The sequence below is a fragment of the Schistocerca cancellata genome, chromosome 5, assembly GCF_023864275.1.
Source record: "Schistocerca cancellata isolate TAMUIC-IGC-003103 chromosome 5, iqSchCanc2.1, whole genome shotgun sequence".
Classification (NCBI taxonomy): Eukaryota; Metazoa; Arthropoda; class Insecta; order Orthoptera; family Acrididae; genus Schistocerca; species Schistocerca cancellata.
Genome location: NC_064630.1, coordinates 518,931,179 through 518,948,126, shown reverse-complemented (window position 1 = coordinate 518,948,126; position 16,948 = coordinate 518,931,179). Strand labels below are relative to the sequence as shown.

At 36.2% G+C, this 16,948-nt stretch overlaps 1 protein-coding gene across 1 annotated transcript in view; it reads left to right on the top strand.

The window, feature by feature from the left end:
* Positions 1 to 16,948, top strand: part of LOC126187987 (gamma-tubulin complex component 4) — a 163,279-nt gene that overhangs the window by 88,769 nt on the left and 57,562 nt on the right. The window contains exon 8 of the mRNA XM_049929394.1: positions 186 to 342. Within this exon, the coding sequence (XP_049785351.1) occupies positions 186 to 342 (157 nt within the window). The remainder of the gene's footprint in view (positions 1 to 185; positions 343 to 16,948) is intronic.

Here is a 16,948-nt window from a genome sequence, read left to right as displayed (position 1 = left end):
ACAAATAAATTATATCATTCTTTGTATCTTAATCACACAAATAAAATTTATTTTGCCTATTACAACGATCTTAAATAAAATGATATTTCTCACAAGAACATGTTGCACTAAACTGACAAATATAACATAACACTTATATCTTCTGATTATTGTAATAGCAGTAAAAACAACAACTATTTTCGTAGCATCTTTGGGAGCTGGCTGTAGAAGATATGAAACTTTTTTTACAACTGAAGTTAATAAAGGACTTCTTTTTGCTTGGTCGAGGAGAACTCTTTGCTGAATTCATGCACCAAGCAGAAAGTATCCTAGATAAGGTCCCATCCAGAACTTCAAAGAGAGGTAAGGATACATAATTTATTTTACAAAATTTTCCTTTTCTTTTGGTAAACCATAAGCTGTAGGCAACAACGTATGTCAGGAGTTAACTGGTAGTTTAAGGCTTGTGTGGTAAAATAGACTACATCATTTAAAAACATTGACAGTAGTGATCTTTAAGTGGTATTGTGCAGTAATACAGAATGTTCAGCAGAAATAAATACTGATAGAAAACTGTTCCTGTTGTATGAAGAAAGCACATTGTAAACAGTGCAATGGGAGATACAAGAGTAGATGGGAAAAGCAGTTGATAGGCAACAAAAGAATGTAGTAAGACAATTTAGTCAGCCATTTTTAAAAGAATGTAATAAGATAATTTAGTCACCCAATTTCTTTGTGTGTGTGTGTGTGTGTGTGTGTGTGTGTGTGTGTGTGTGTGTATGTGTGTGTGTGTGTGTGCGCTTTCAGCTGGATGATTAATTGTTCTAAATGTTGTCCGTTACAAAATAGACTAATGAGGGAAGTGTTATAAAGCTAGACTAACCAGGTAAGTGCAATTTCTGTCTACCACAATGCAGTATTCCTAACTGTTGTTAAGTGAGTGGATAACATGGAATACAACTAACAGTGATTGTTCAGGATAATGTGGGTTTCAGTTGAAAATGATGGTGAACAGGTGTATGAGATAACATGTATGGCTGTAGGAAATTGTTTATAACTAAATAAAAGATTATTAAGAACAATGAACTTTCAAAGAAAAGGACCATTTCTGTGTTTAAGTTGATAGTGACACTTTTGACAAAACCAGAATTCTGGCACAACATAGCTATTACCCTCTTGGAAATGAAGGAGGTGGGCAGGAGATGTTATTCAACTGTAAAATTCTAAACACATTGAATAGTACCAGTTTGCTGTGGTATAAAATGTCAAAGTACAGCATTTAACATTACTACCCCATGAAAATATACTGAAAGTTGATCATGTTCCTTAAATTATTGAGCTGATAAATACAATCACTGCTTGCTAGTGATGGAATCCTTAAATGTTAAAGAAAGGCCATGATGCTTAAAATAGGATGTGTTGGTGCAGGTTCTTTCTTGAAGTAACATTGCATTAAGTGTTGTAGTTTTTTTTTCCAGAAGGTGAAAATATACATAGGGACTTTGGAAAATGTTACACGTATCATTCCAAACTAAGACAACTGCACAACAATATTGGCACATTGTCAGAAGAGAGTATGTGTTCTGGGTTATCTTCAGAGACAGTTTTGCTGTTATATGGATAACAGGGCCTCACAGTGTGCAAGTGAAATGGCATAGCAACTGGGAACATACTTCGAAGTTTACGTATGTGGGACAGTACAGTCCTTGTGGACAAAATTGCATGCAGAAGCACCGGGACATTGTGGTGGTATATGAACCTAATGCAGTATAATGTACAGCCATTGTGAAATGGTGTCAGCAATTTGACCAAGTGTCTATAATGACATAAAATCATTGTATGAGCTCTTGATATTTATCAGTGAAGTTGTCTGTCATGATTATTTATATCCTTAGTTTGAAAAATGTAGATCTTAGCACTTTTCAGCCTCAACCATAATCAGAACTGGACAGGTAAAGAGAACAAGTGAGAAGTAATTACAATAACACATCCATAGAATAAAATGAAGGCACACCACATTTAAAATCTTGATACACTGTATGTTGTCATTTCACATGTGCAGGCCTTTAGGTGGCATTAAATTCAATTGGACTTGTCATGTTAAAACTCTCAATGATATCTACAAATTAAACTTAGTCATTCTATAAAAAAAATAATCTAAAAAATTACTGACTTGGACTTGACACATTAAAATTTAAATTAACGTCTATGTATTAAGCAAACAGTCTGTAGTATATGAAGGGCTGGGCCTCTGCATATTCAGCCACCACACTTGTGAATATGCTTTGTGGGCTAGACGTGACCCTTGCAAGCTGTTTGCCAACGTAAAGATTTGATAAGCTGTATACTGTCAAGCCTCCTGCAGCTGGTACAGCATCTGGGGATACATGGTATGCAGGTCACAGTAAACAGTGATGCAGTTGCAGGCACCTATATGCATCCATGCGGGCACTTGTCCATATGACACTGCGCCTCTTCCACTGACAGGAGAGTACTTAAGTTGCCATTCAGCTCCACAATGGCCATTTCTGCTGTGGGCTCCAGACCGATCGCCAGCCGCCCTTGAGCCTACACTTTGGACCACAATGCCGGATGCTGTTGCTACCCATCAGATGTGCCACGCCACATCTGTGCTGGGATCACAGCCAATGCCCACACATCAACCATTCTGGGAGGCCTCACTACACAGGACCTGTGGCATCTGACAGCAGCTCTGGAAGACCCGCTTCCTCAGCTCATCATCACTACTGATGATTGTGGGCTTCGTCACAGTGGCCTCTGTTGCACATAGTCACAGAAGTACATTTCAATTGTACTCATGGGTGGCGCTTCATACTCTAAAGCTGTTCAGAGTTAATTCATGGTTAATAGACAAACAGTTGTAATGCTAATGTGTGCACCTCAGTCACACCTTTGCACACTGCTTGGCAAAGGGTTATTATATAGTCATTTATTTAAAAAAAATCCATAAAAATAATGAAATGGATAATTATATTGATAAAAAAATTAGGATACCAGTATCTCTTAAATCTGTACAAGGCAGAGCTTAACGGAAGTTTTCCCTTTGCTGTAAAGTGTGTAAAGCTAAAATGCAACCTCTCTTCCCTTTTGTAAATAGTGAGAAATGCAACATGATGACTTTATTACTGAAAGACATAGCAAGGGTGTTAACATATAGCCAAAAAAGAACTGCAGACTTTAGTGTCATCGTCATTTCACGGCCGTTGTGTTTACTTCCCGTGTTGACAATGCAAATGCTGCCATATCTGCTGTGGCCCACAGCTAAAGCACACGTGATGGACAACAGGCAAGCACCATCTCAGTCCAGCCTGCCCCCACACTGCTGCAGTAGTACAGTCAGTTCCACAAGAAAGTGTATGCGATAATTTTAAATGTAACATCCGCTGCGACATCTCTGGTAGTGGTCTCGAAAATCTGCAATTAGTGTGCTTTTGCACAGTGTATAGATAAGCAGTGTGAGAGTTGACTGCTTTGTTTTGTCAGTTGCAGTTTAAAATGAGTGCAAAATATCTGAAGTGCCACTTATTTATATTTATATGTTTATCAAAAATACCTTCTGAGGTCCATTAAGAAGCTATTTGGTTTGAACGAAGCAAACTGGGTGCCTCAAGAGGATCATGATCTGAAACATTGCAGCTATCTCTGTATGGGATGGATCCAAGACAATGAGATGGGATGGATGGATTGGCCTCCAATGTCTCCAGTTTCAAATCTGATCGAGAATGTTTGATTAGATTAGATTAGATTAGATTAGATTAGATTAGATTAGATTAACTTTCATTCCAATTGATCCGTAGTGAGGAGGTCCTCCAGGATGTGGAACATGTCAGAAAAACAACAATACATGACAAATATTTACAACTAAAACAAATAAGCTAATGTACCATTCCACAGGTCCCAAGTGGAATGGTCGTCATTTTTTAATGAACACTAAGAGTCATTTTACAAATACTAATGCACTGAATTTAAAATAAAAAAGTTATTTATTTATTTATAAGGTAATAAACATGTAATACAACTACTGTAATACTTATTTACAATGAACACATTACTGCACTGAAATGGTGCAGAAGTTAGATTGTACTTACACACAAACACGCGCGCGCGCGCGCGCGCGCGCACACACACACACATTTTCAGTGAACACATTACTACACTGAAATTGTGCAGAAGTTATGTTGTACTTATATACAAATCAGTTGGTTTTACTAAGAAATTCATCAATGGAGTAGAAGGAGTTGGCCACCAATAAATCCTTTAGGCTTCTCTTAAACTGAATTTCATTGGTTGTTAAGCTTTTTATGGCTGCTGGCAAGTTATTGAAAATGTGTGTTCCTGAATAATGCACACCTTTTTGTACAAGACTAAGTGACTTTAAATCCTTGTGAAGATTATTCTTATTTCTAGTATTGATTCCATGAATTGAGCTGTTGGTTTGAAAAAGTGATATATTTTTAATGACAAATTTCATTAAGGAATAAATATATTGGGAAGCTGTAGTTAGTATCCCTAGTTCCCTAAACAGGCTTCTGCAGGATGTTCTTGAGTTCACACCACATATAATTCTTACTGCACGTTTTTGTGCCCGGAAAACTTTAGCTTGGCTTGATGAATTACCCCAAAAAATAATCCCGTATGACATTATGGAATGAAAGTAAGCATAGTATGCCAGCTTTTTCATTTTTATATCCCCTATGTCTGACAAAATTCGCATTGCAAATAGAGATTTGTTAAGACGCTTCAGCAGTTCTGTGGTGTGCTCCTCCCAGTTGAATTTATTATCAAGCTGTAATCTCAAGAATTTAACACTGTCCACTTCTTCTATCTTCTTGTCATTGTATGTTAGACATATACTCTTGGGACACCCCTTACAAGTTCTGAACTGCATGTAGTGTGTTTTTTCAAAGTTTAGTGACAAAGAATTGGCAAGGAACCAGTGATTAATGTCCACAAATATTTTATTGGCTGATCTTTCTAAGACTACACTTGATTTGCTATTTATTGCAATGTTTGTATCATCGGCAAACAAAACAAACTTGGCATCTGGTAATGTTACTGATGAAAGGTCATTGATATACACAAGGAAAAGTAAGGGCCCCAAAATGGAACCTTGTGGGACCCCACATGTAATTAGTTCCCAGTTGGATGATGCCTGATAGCTTGATACATGTTTCTTTCCTAATAACACCCTTTGTTTCCTGCCAGAGATATAAGATTTGAACCATTTTGCAGCATTTCCTGTTACACTATAATATTCTAGTTTACTTAAAAGGATATTGTGATTTACACAGTCAAATGCCTTTGACAGATCACAAAATATACCAGTTGCCTGCAATTTTTTGTCTAATGAATTAAGCACATTTTCACTGTAAGTGAAGATAGCCTTCTCAATATCAGAACCTTTTAGAAATCCAAACTGTGACTTTGACAGTATGTTATTTGAGATAAGATGGTTATAAAGACGACTGTACATTACTTTTTCGAAAATTTTTGAGAATGCTGGCAACAGTGAAATTGGAAGGAAATTTGATGCTATTTCTTTATCTCCCTTCTTAAACAGTGGCTTAACTTCAGCATATTTCAGCCATTCAGGAAATATTCCACTGATAAACGACTAGTTACACAGATAGCTTAATATGTTACTTAGCTCAGAATCACATTCTTTAATTAACTTTGTTGATATTTCATCATACCCACTAGATGTTTTTGATTTTAAAGATTTTATGATGGACATTATTTCTGTTGGGGTAGTGAGTGTCAAATTCATATTGTGGAAGTTACTTGAAATGTCTGGTCTAAGGTAATCCATAGCAGCATCTACCGAACCTGACAACCCCATCTTTTCAGTAACAGTTGTAAAATGTTTGTTAAAAAGTTCTGCAACACTATACACATCTGTCACCAACGTATCATTTACTCTTAATGCTATTTGTTCCTCTTCATGTCTGGTTCTACTGGTCTCCTCCTTCACTATATCCCATATTGTCTTTATTTTGTTATCTGATATGACTATCTTTTCCTTGTAATATATTTGCTTTGACATCCATATTACAGTCTTTAATATTTTGCAGTATTTCTTATAATGTGCTATAGCATCAACATTGGAAATGTTTCGGATTGACAGATACAGTTTTCTTTTTGTTTTACAAGATACCCCTATTCCTCGAGTAATCCATGGCTTCTTTGTAGACTTTGCTCTAACCTTGGTAAGTTTTGGGGGAAAGCAGTGTTCAAATAAGGTAAGCACTTTATTAGCAAAAATGTTATATTTTTCATTCATGCCATGAGCACTGTAAACATCAGTCCAGTGAATGTGTCTGAGGAGTGTCCTAAAATAATCAATTTTTGGCTTACTGATTACCCTCTTGAGCTTAGATTTAACAGATTTTATATCCTGTTCAGTATTAACATTTAACAGAAGGAACTGCATGTCATGGTCTGAGAGGCCATTGACTATTGGTTTTGTAATATAATTTTGTTCATTGGACTTTTCTATAAAGATATTATCAATGGCTGTTTGTGAGCAAGTGGCTATCCTAGTGGGGAACTTTACTGTGGGAATTAAGTTGAATGATAGTGTTACTAACTCAAATAAGTTCTTATTGGGAGAGTCTTTAAGGAAATCTACATTGAAATCACCAGCAACCACTATTTCTTTGTTTTTGGTTGTTAAATGGGCCAGTACAGCTTCAAGGTGGTTTACAAACAGATTAAAGTTACCTGCAGGTGCTCGATATACAGTTAATATTATGATAGATTTTTTTGTGAAAATCTAATTCTGTTGCACATGCTTCCATATGCTGTTCTAGGCAAAATTTATGAATGTCTATGTTCTTAAATTTATGACAGTTCCTGATGAATGTGGCAACTCCTCCTTTCTCCATTTCTGATCTACAAAAGTGAGATGCTAACCTAAACCCTGTAACACTTAAAAGTTCTATACCAGTGGTCACATGATGTTCCGAGAGGCAGATTATGTCAGCTGGGTTTGAAGACTCTAATTCATCTATGCAGATAGTTAATTCATTAATTTTATTTCTCAGTCCTCGAATATTTTGATGCAATAAAGATAGCTGACATTTCACATTGACTGAGTTAAAATTGGGTGGAGTTAAAATATCTGCTGACAGTTGAAAATTCTTAACCAATGGCTGTTTATGTTGATGTAATAAGCTGGAATTATGTTTTTTGATTTCTTTCTCAAACTGAAGGTTTGTCTCAGTTCTAACCTCTTAAAATTTGCTTCCTTTCTGTCCTCCCTACCCTAAAAAAGGGTCTTTTCTGAATCCTATAACCACTGGTATTTTACCACTCATGACAGTGCCTCCCCCTTTTAACTTTCCTGCTATTTCCCCAGCCAATTTACCCTTCCCCTTCCTGTTGAGGTGAAGGCCATGCCTAGTATAATCCCACCTACTGATAGAATCAACATGAACCACACCAATGTGTGACCCTGCACCCGACATGAGCAGCCGTTCCAGCTCCAAATTAACTCTCTTGACAGAAGAGTCGTATGTTAAGATGAAGCTTAAAGGAAAGCCAATATATACCTTGAAGCAGCTGTCATATCAAATCAGAGTGATAAGGAGATCATTACCAAGAGAATATGCAGAAAATCCCATGAGAAGCATACCAAAAAGGTGTCCAGCTATAATTGATAATGGCGGCGATTGGATTACCTATGTCCAATTAGTATAACATGTAATTTCATGTAAACATATTTATAATAGTGTCCTTTATTTCATACAGATAACAGCACACTGACTGTAAGTCTTGGAAATTACTTCTCATTTATTCTGTTTATGTGATATTCTGATGGTGACTGTGGCTGAAACACATTAAGGTTTGTAATTTAAAAAATAACAATGTAAATGTCGATCAAGATAGACATTTGTACTGAATTTGATAAAGACAGCACAGATGATGATGCTGATAAAAAAAGGCCATTGATATAGACCAGACTGGTTAATGTGGAATTGATTCACAGAAATCACAGAATAACTATCGCAGACGTAGGTCAGCAGATGCACATCTCAAAATGCACTGCTTATTTTGTTGGCTGAGGTCATTTGCAATATTGCTAGGTTCATTGTCACTTGGACACAAAGGCACAAGGCATAATGGCACAACTTGACTTCCTTGAGTGCTACTCTGTGGAAGGCAGTGACTTCCTAAGCCGCATTATTACAAGTGGTGGACATGGGTCAGTCATTTCCCAGCAGCAACAAAGAGTGTGTTTATGGAATGAAGAGGCACCTCCTTACCTCTGCAGAAGAAATGCACAGTTGTATCATTGGCAGGAAGGACTGCATCATCGGCAGGGAAGATCATGGCTGCTGTTTTCTTTGACTGGAGGAATTGTATACTTAGAGTTAATCACAAAGGGCGCAACTATTACAGCTGATATGTACTATGGAACTTGGACATCATTGCTAAATAGCAAGAGGCTTAAAAAAATGGGCAAACATATTTTTTTCGTGCACAACATTACAATGCCCCAAATGGCGCACACATTATAAGCTTGGCTCAACATTTTCAGCTGTAGTGCAACATGTGATTATAATCATCTCAGCAAGCTGAAAGAACATCTAGAGGGGAGGAAGAGATTTTCCATGACGAAGATTTTTACTTAGCGGTTTCTAAATGGCTCTATGAGCAAGGAGTGGATTCCTGTTGTCAAGGAACTGAATGACTGGTAGAATGTTCAGACTGTTGTGCACAGAGTGTTGGTGACTATGTTGAAAAACATTGACATGTATTTTTGTCACTTTGTAGTGTAATGCAGCATTCAATTAAAGATACCTGGCCTGCCACAAAAATGTTTAACTTACTTTTTGAAGTTCCCTTTATAGTCCAGTCAGTCTTCAACGTAATAGTCCATGAAAACAAATGGTGAAAAACATGTAGCTTCTGCCACATTTATATCTCAGCTTTAAATATAGCATTGTTAAGTTCGTTTTCAATTAGTTGGCTTCATATAACAATTATTTTATTTTTTAGTTTGTTTATTATTTTGTACATTGCCCAAATCCTTGTTTTTCCTTGAACAATCATGTTTTTATTACATTACTTCTATAATATATTTAAAATTCAGCTTTGGTACATTGGTTTTGATTTTCTGGAAGTCATTAATTTTTCCGCCAATATCAAGTTTCAACCTCATGAAATTAGTAATTTAAGTTGGGTTGTTTGGGGGAGGAGACCAGACAGTAAGGTCATCAGTCTTATTGGATTAGAGAAAAATGGGGAAGGAAGTTGGCCATGCCCTTTCAAAGGAACCATCCCGGCATTTGCCTGGAGTGATTTGGGGAAATCACGGAAAACCTAAATCAGGATGGTCTGACACGGAATTGAACCGTTGTCCTCCCAAATTCGAGTCCAGTGTATTTAACAAGGAACTACAATTTTACAACAGAGCCAAACTTTAACTAAAATTTGTGAATTTAAATTATGTTATCAATGAGGTACAACATGCCTACAATTTTACAACAGAGCCAAACTTTAACTAAAATTTGTGAATTTAAATTATGTTATCAATGAGGTACAACATGCCTGTGTATTTTTTTCTGACATTATTAACTTTTATATTTATGAAAATAATTTCAAATAAAAACAAAAATCCTCCTATTAGTATCCAAAATGAGAACTATCTACTCAAAACCATATGACAAAGCCAAAAATCCAAGAAGACACTTGCTGATCTGCCTCAGTCCGGATGTTCATCTGAACAGCCACCAGTACAAAGTGTCTTAGATTCCTAATCATCATGTAAAGGTGGTGCTTAGCTGACAGTGACTATATGTGTGTGTGTGTGTGTTCCATCTACATCTGTTGGTCAGATCTGCAGTGACAAGTAGTTCATCTCCAAATAAGCCAAGTGTGTCTCTGAGGCCTTCAGAGACCAAAATTACCCTCCCAACCTTGTTCAGAAACATCCTTACTCCCAACCCATTATCTTATGGCTCTTATCCCTTCACATTTCACAGATCTAGATGCAAGACATGCATCCTCTCACCACCACCTATCCAGTCTGGTCACAGGCACCACCTATCATGTCAACGGGAGGGCTGCATGTGAATGCAGTCATGTGATCTACAAACTAAGTTGCAGCCACTATACTTGATTTACATTAGATGAGATTAGATTTAGTTTTTGTTTTGTAGGCCCAAAAATGAGATGATTCTAGTGAATGTGGAACATGTAAGAAAATATGACATAAAAACATAGGACATTGAAAGCTGGTGTAACAGTCCCTAATAAGATATTCATCCATAGAGTAGAAGGAATTGCCTATCAAAAAGTCTTTCAAAATCTGTTTAAATTGTGTTTTATCTGAAGCCAAGTTTTTAATGGCTGTGAGAAATTTGTAGAAAAAAGGTGTGTTCCTTAATATTGGGCCCCATTTTGGACCAATGTAAGTGATTTTAGGTTTTTTTTTATAGATTGTTCTTATACCTAGTATTGATACTATGTATTCAGTGATTGGTTGGAAATACAGACACATTATTTACAACAAATTTCATTAATGAATAAATATAATGAGAATCAGTAAGAATAGCCAGTTCCTTGAACAGGTTTCTGTATGATACTCTCGAATTTACACCACAAATGAGTCTTATTGAACGTTTTTGCGCTGTCAAATCTTTCACTCGCTCTGAGAAGTTGCCCCAGAATATGATCCCATGTAACATAATAGAATGAAAGTAAGCAAAATATGCACGGTTTTTTTTTATATTTATATATCCTAATCTGACATTATTTGCATTCCAAATGTTTAAGTGCTTCAGCAGTTCTGTATTGTGCCCTACCCAACTGAATTTATTATTAAGTCGTAATCCCAGAAACTTAACACTGTCAATCTCTTTGATCTAAAAGTCTTCTTATGTTATACACATGATGGAAGACCATCTCTTACAGGTTCTGGATCTTTTCAAAGTTTAATAACACAGAACTAGCTTTAAACAATTTGTTAATATTAGTGAAATTTTGATTAGCAGCCATTTCTAAATCTGTACTTGACTTGCTATTTATTGCAATGTTTGTATCATCTGCAAACAAAAGAAATGTAGCATCTGGCAATTTGACAGATGAGAGGTCATTAATATACACAAAAAAGTCACAGACTCGAGATGGAACCTTGAGGAACACCACATGTAATTAATTTCCAATCAGATGAAGAATGATTGCTTGTTCCACAGGTATTTCACAAAGACCCCCTTTTGTTTCCTGTTAGTAAGGTAAGATTCGGACCATTTCACAGCACTGCCATTGATACCATAATATTCTAATTTACTCCAGAGAATGCTGTGATTCACACAGTCAGAGGCTTTTGACAGGTCACAGAAAATGCTAGTAGCCCCTAAATTGATACCCAATGAATAAAGAACATTTACACTGTATGTGTAAATAGCCTTCTCTTATATCAGAACTGTAAGGAACCCAAACTGTTACTTGGACAATATATTATTTTCAATCAGATGGCTTGAAAAGATGCTTGAACACAACCTTTTCAAATATTTTTGAAAAAGCTGGCAAAAATGAAATTGGGCAATAGTTTGTGGTATCCCCCTTCTGTAAAGAGGCTTAACTTCAGCATGTTTTAGCCAGTCTGGAAATGTTCCACTGAGAAGAGATTGAGTACACAAATAACTTCATATAGAACTCAACTCACTTGACCACTCTTTGATTAACTCATTGCTATATTATAATAATCACTAGAATACTTTGATTTTAAGGATTTTATTATGGATGTTACTTCTTTGGGAGATGTGAATGTCATTTCCATTTTATTGAAGTTATTTGTAGAGATTGGTCTCAGATATTCCACTGCACTGTTTACTGAACCTGATGATGCCAAGCATTCAGTAACAGAAACAAAGTACTTGTTTAAGAGGTTTGCAACACTTTGTGTGCTTGTTATCAAAGTCTCGTTTATTTTTAGATCTGTTTGTTCCTCTTTCTTTCTGGCCCCACCTGTCTCTGTCTTCACTATACTCCATATAGTTTTTATTTTGTTGCCTGATATAATTATCTTTTTCTCATAATAAAGCTGCTTAGATTTCAGGATTTCTTGCTTCAGTGTTTTCAGTATTCTTTGTAGTGCATTACTACAATGCCAAATCATAGCTGCTCGTATATAGTAGATACAGTCTTCTTTTTTCCCCACATGATATCTTTATTCCTTGTGTAATCCATGATTTATTTTTAGACTTCTGTTCGATGTGATTTGAGCCAGAAGTATTGTAAACACCCATACAGTTAATGTATTTGAGTAATCTCCTAAAATTCTCAGTTTTTTACTGATTTATTACCATCCTGTACTGAGATTTAATAGACTTTATATTATGACAAGTTTCAACATTTAACATAAGATGCTGCATGTCATGATCACATAGCCTACTTACTATTGGTTCTGTGATATGACTTATTTCTTTAAGTTTGTCTACAAAGACAATATCACTAGCAGTCTCTAGTTTCAAAGTTTACAGTAGGAATCAAATTGAATGTCAGTGTTACTGATTGCAGTAATTGTTTACTGGCAGACATTGTCAATAAATTAATATTTAAATCACCAGCCATCACAACTTCCTTGTGTTTTTTTTAACTGTGAGATGAGACAACATAGCTTCCAGATTTTTTATGAAGAGGTTAAAGTTTCTTGAAGGTGCTTTGTATATACACACTATTATAAAGGACTTATTATGAAATACTACTTCTGTTGCATAAACTTCTAAATGCTGCTCTGAGCAAAATATATTACTATCAATATTTTTGAAATTAAAATAGTCTCTCACAAATGTGGCAACTCCTCTATTCTCCATATCTTCTCTACAGAAGTAGGAGATTAACTTGAAGCCTGTAACATTTAACATATCCATACCAGTGGTCACATGATGTTCAGAGGTTTCTATGTGTGCATGACAGCCAACAAGCTGTCTCTCTGCTTGCATGGCCACTGCCGAACTGTAGCTAAGAGGCAGCTGGACCACCCAGTTGCTGAACGTGCTGCCCAACACGTGCTGCCATACTTCATTGATTGCTTCACAGCCTTCGCTATCTGGACCCTTCTTAAAACATACCCTTTGTTCCCCAAAGGCCCCCCCCCCCCCCCCACCCTCAACCTTTGCTAATCTGTCTTTCACCTACCTGTCCCCATACCTGCTCCCACTCCAGCAATGTACACACCTTCATTCCACCAACACATTCACTAGCCTTCCCCACTTCCCTTCCTCCTCTCCTCTCCCTTTCCTGCTTCTCCCCCACCCCATTATCTGACTCTGCAGCTAGCAGCCCTACCATGTCCCCACCACATCTCTGCTCGCTCTTACAGAGAGCACAATACATTCCCCTCCCCTCCCTGCCCCATGCCACCTCCTTACCCCACCCCTGGATTGCCATTCATAAAAGACACAGTTACAATCTGCATTCAGGCCACAGCAGCCAGAGACAATGAGCAAGTGTGTGTGAACTGTCGTGTGAATGTGTGTGTGTGCTGTCTATTTCAAAAAAAAAATTCCTTTTGGCATAAAGCTTAAATGTTTAATAGTCTTTTCATTGTGCCTGTCTGTGATTTAAAGCTTTGTCTGTGTGGCAAATAGCAATCTATCCTTTTCATAATATTATTGTTAAAGATGAAGAAATATATTTATATGGCTACATACTGGACATTTATAAGATTTCTGTAAAAATGACTATTTCTGTACAAGAATTCCTGTACATTACAGGAGGCACCATTAAGGAAATGCTTCTGTTATTAGTCAGACATTTTATTTCCATTGTCAAAGAGTTTTACAGCTGCATCTTTCACCCGTTTTCAGTGTCAAAGTTAGATTCACTAAAGGGTTATGCAGATCATTTTTCATTCTTAAGTTGTACTCTGTTGTTCTCAAACTCAGATGGATGGTTGATTATGGATTCCATAAGTGAACAAATTTACTGTGAGGCTTTGATCAATATCCCCAGCTGCTTAAAGAGATGTCTGCAGGACTCTGACAGAGTACTAATTAGTAATTATTTTCTTTTGTGCAGTGAATACTTTTTGCCTAAATAAGAAGTTCTCCAGAACACTATCCTATAAGAATCTGTGAATGAGAAAATACAAAATGTGTTAACTTACTGATTGCTATATTCCCAAAGTTGACATGGGAAAAGTGTCCAAACCTAAACATTTTAGCAGTTTTAACATGAGGTATTTCCACTTCAGGTTTTCATCAGTGTGCTCCCATAAGAACTTGGGACTTTCTACTTAGCTTATTAGTTCTTGTTGGTATAGAAGGTTAATAGGAGAGGGGTATTTTTGGCAGTACAAAACGGGATGAGCTATGTTTTTTCCAAGTTTAAAGCTTGCCGGTTTGTGCAGAACCACTCAGTAAATTACACAAAAACATAATTTCCTATTTTACCTACTGATGTTTCTTTGCTTGTGTTTAGTACAATGCTTGTTTTGCTTGTGCAAGCAATACAAACATTGTACTAAACACAAGCAAAGAACCATCGGTAGGGTAAAAAGAAAAAACTCTACTGTATGGTTAAATATTGATGCATCATCTTGAGTAAAATATTCCTGAGGTAAAATAGTCCCCCATTCAGATCTTTGGGCGGAGTCTACTCTGACATGCTCCTGGTGGAGAATGGAACTTAAGCTCCCTTACTGGGACAGGTAAATTAGAAAACTTAAAAAGGAAGTGGATAGGTTGAAGTTGGATATAGTGGAAATTAGTGACGTTTCATGACAGGAGGAGCAGGACATCTGGTCAGGCGGATACTGGGTTGTAAATACAAAATTGAATAGGAATTATGGAATAGTGGGTCTAATAATGAATAAGAAAATAGGAATAGGTAAGCTACTATGAACAGTGAAGTGAACACATTATTATAGCCAAGATAGACGTTCGTAAAACCAAGAACTGCCCCAATTTAATCCCCGTACCGCAGAAAAGATTGTAGTAATGAGTGTCAGTAGTGAATGTAGAAATTCAGATTATTTGTAGAAAATGAGGGTAATAAGTATTTTTTTTAAATTTCCTTTTGAATTGGTAGTGATGTAACTCACACAGATGTTAAATTTCTGAATCAGGATATTCAGATTGTTTGTAGAAAGTGAGGCTAATAAAGTATTTTTTAAAGTTCCTTTTGAACAGGCAGAGATTCTCACTTTACTGTTTTATTGGGGGTTCAATAACACTTAGGCGGTTTTTTGTTCTACTGATTTTTATTTTTATGGACTAGTTTTCGGCTTATTAGGTCATTTTCAGATAACTATTGGCTATTGTTTACAAGGAGCTTGTGTTCGTATGAACCAAACATTCTGGACTAAGATACAATGCACTTACATAAGATCTTTAGTTGTGGTATTGTCTTTGGAATTGTCAGACGGCTCTTTTCAATTTTTGTTCTGTAAAATTGTTCTTTAACATAATAAATCACATTTTATGGTTTGTCAGTACCATGTATGATAACAATTAGAATTATTTAGAATACACATCATTGCAAAATTACAATTTTTGGTATTTGTTGTGAACCATTGCACTGAACACTAATTGTTGGTTGTACAACAGCAATGTTTTCTTTGGGGGTTACATTTTGTTATTAGAAAAATTGTGCATTAATAAATACTAAAATTACATTGTTCAAGTTGAGTTACAGTTAGGAATGTAAACACATAAGGGATATTTCATTATATTGGGGTGTGAATTTGTTTACTATTGGGACACTTTGTGGTTAGTAGCAGGTTTACTGTGTTGCGTAAAGTTTAAGAGTGGTGATGTGCTCAGTTGCAATTGGTCATTTTATAACCAACTGGGGATTTAGAGCTAAGTGTTTGTTAATTTCAAGTGCTTCTAGTATGCTGAGTTTTCTGCCTTTGTTGGGTGTGAGCTTGTTGAATATCTAACCACCAAAGTACATTACTCTATTCTGAACTCTGGAAATGAAAATTATTTGATTGCTTTGCAATGTGATTGTGCATATCACAATTCAGTTGACAATGATTTTTATTATTAGTAAGAAAGTTCAGTAAGGAGTAATATATTGGGAAGTGAGTGTCAAATGAGTGTAAAAACTCCAAGATCTGTAAAGGAGCTTGTGCAAGATGTGTGATTATCTACTTTGCACGATAATCTTACTGCTCCCTTCTACTGAGGAAACACTTTTTACTTCAGGTCCAGTGGCCCAGAAGGTAATTAAAAAATAGGGAGTGAAACAATGCAAAGTATCCAACACTCGTTTCTTTCAGTCAACACAATGACAGATGCTTCTAAGGATATAACATGCCAAACTGAGCTTCTTAATTAATTTAACAAAGTGTTGACACCATCTTAACTTGTTATCCAACTGGGCCACAAGTTATTTTGTACACTGGGCTTCATTTGATATGTGATCATTAATGTCTACTTCTGTTGTTAAAAGATTGTGTGTTTGAAATTGCATTAACACAGTGTTAGTCTTTGCATGATTAAGACTTAATATGTTATCTGTGAAACACTGGTAGGCCAGTTGAGCTATTAACTGAACTGTGTCTGCTAGAGTTAAGTTTGGACCATTTACTAGTATGTGTGTGTCATCAGCAAATATTACGGTTTTTTTAACTGCACTGTAAAGTAATTAAGAGATAATTAACGTAGGTTACAAATAGTCCCTGTGCCATTCCACATGTTATGTTTCCCCCATTCTGAGGTTATTTTCATGCCTGAGATACAGTTTATTACTGAGAAATTCTGCTTTCAGTTATGGAGGTAAGATTCCATCCAAGCAAAGGGATGCCATTAATACCGTAACACTTTACTTTTGCTAACAAAGGAAATAAATTTCCTGACAGTCCAAAATCATTGTGAATATTTTGTGAATAAAACTGTCTAGATTGCTTAATATACACATTTATTTACAGTGTTGTTTTGGCTACTGTCATCAGATCAAAACTTAGTTCTTTTAAAACAATGTTCAGTGTTAG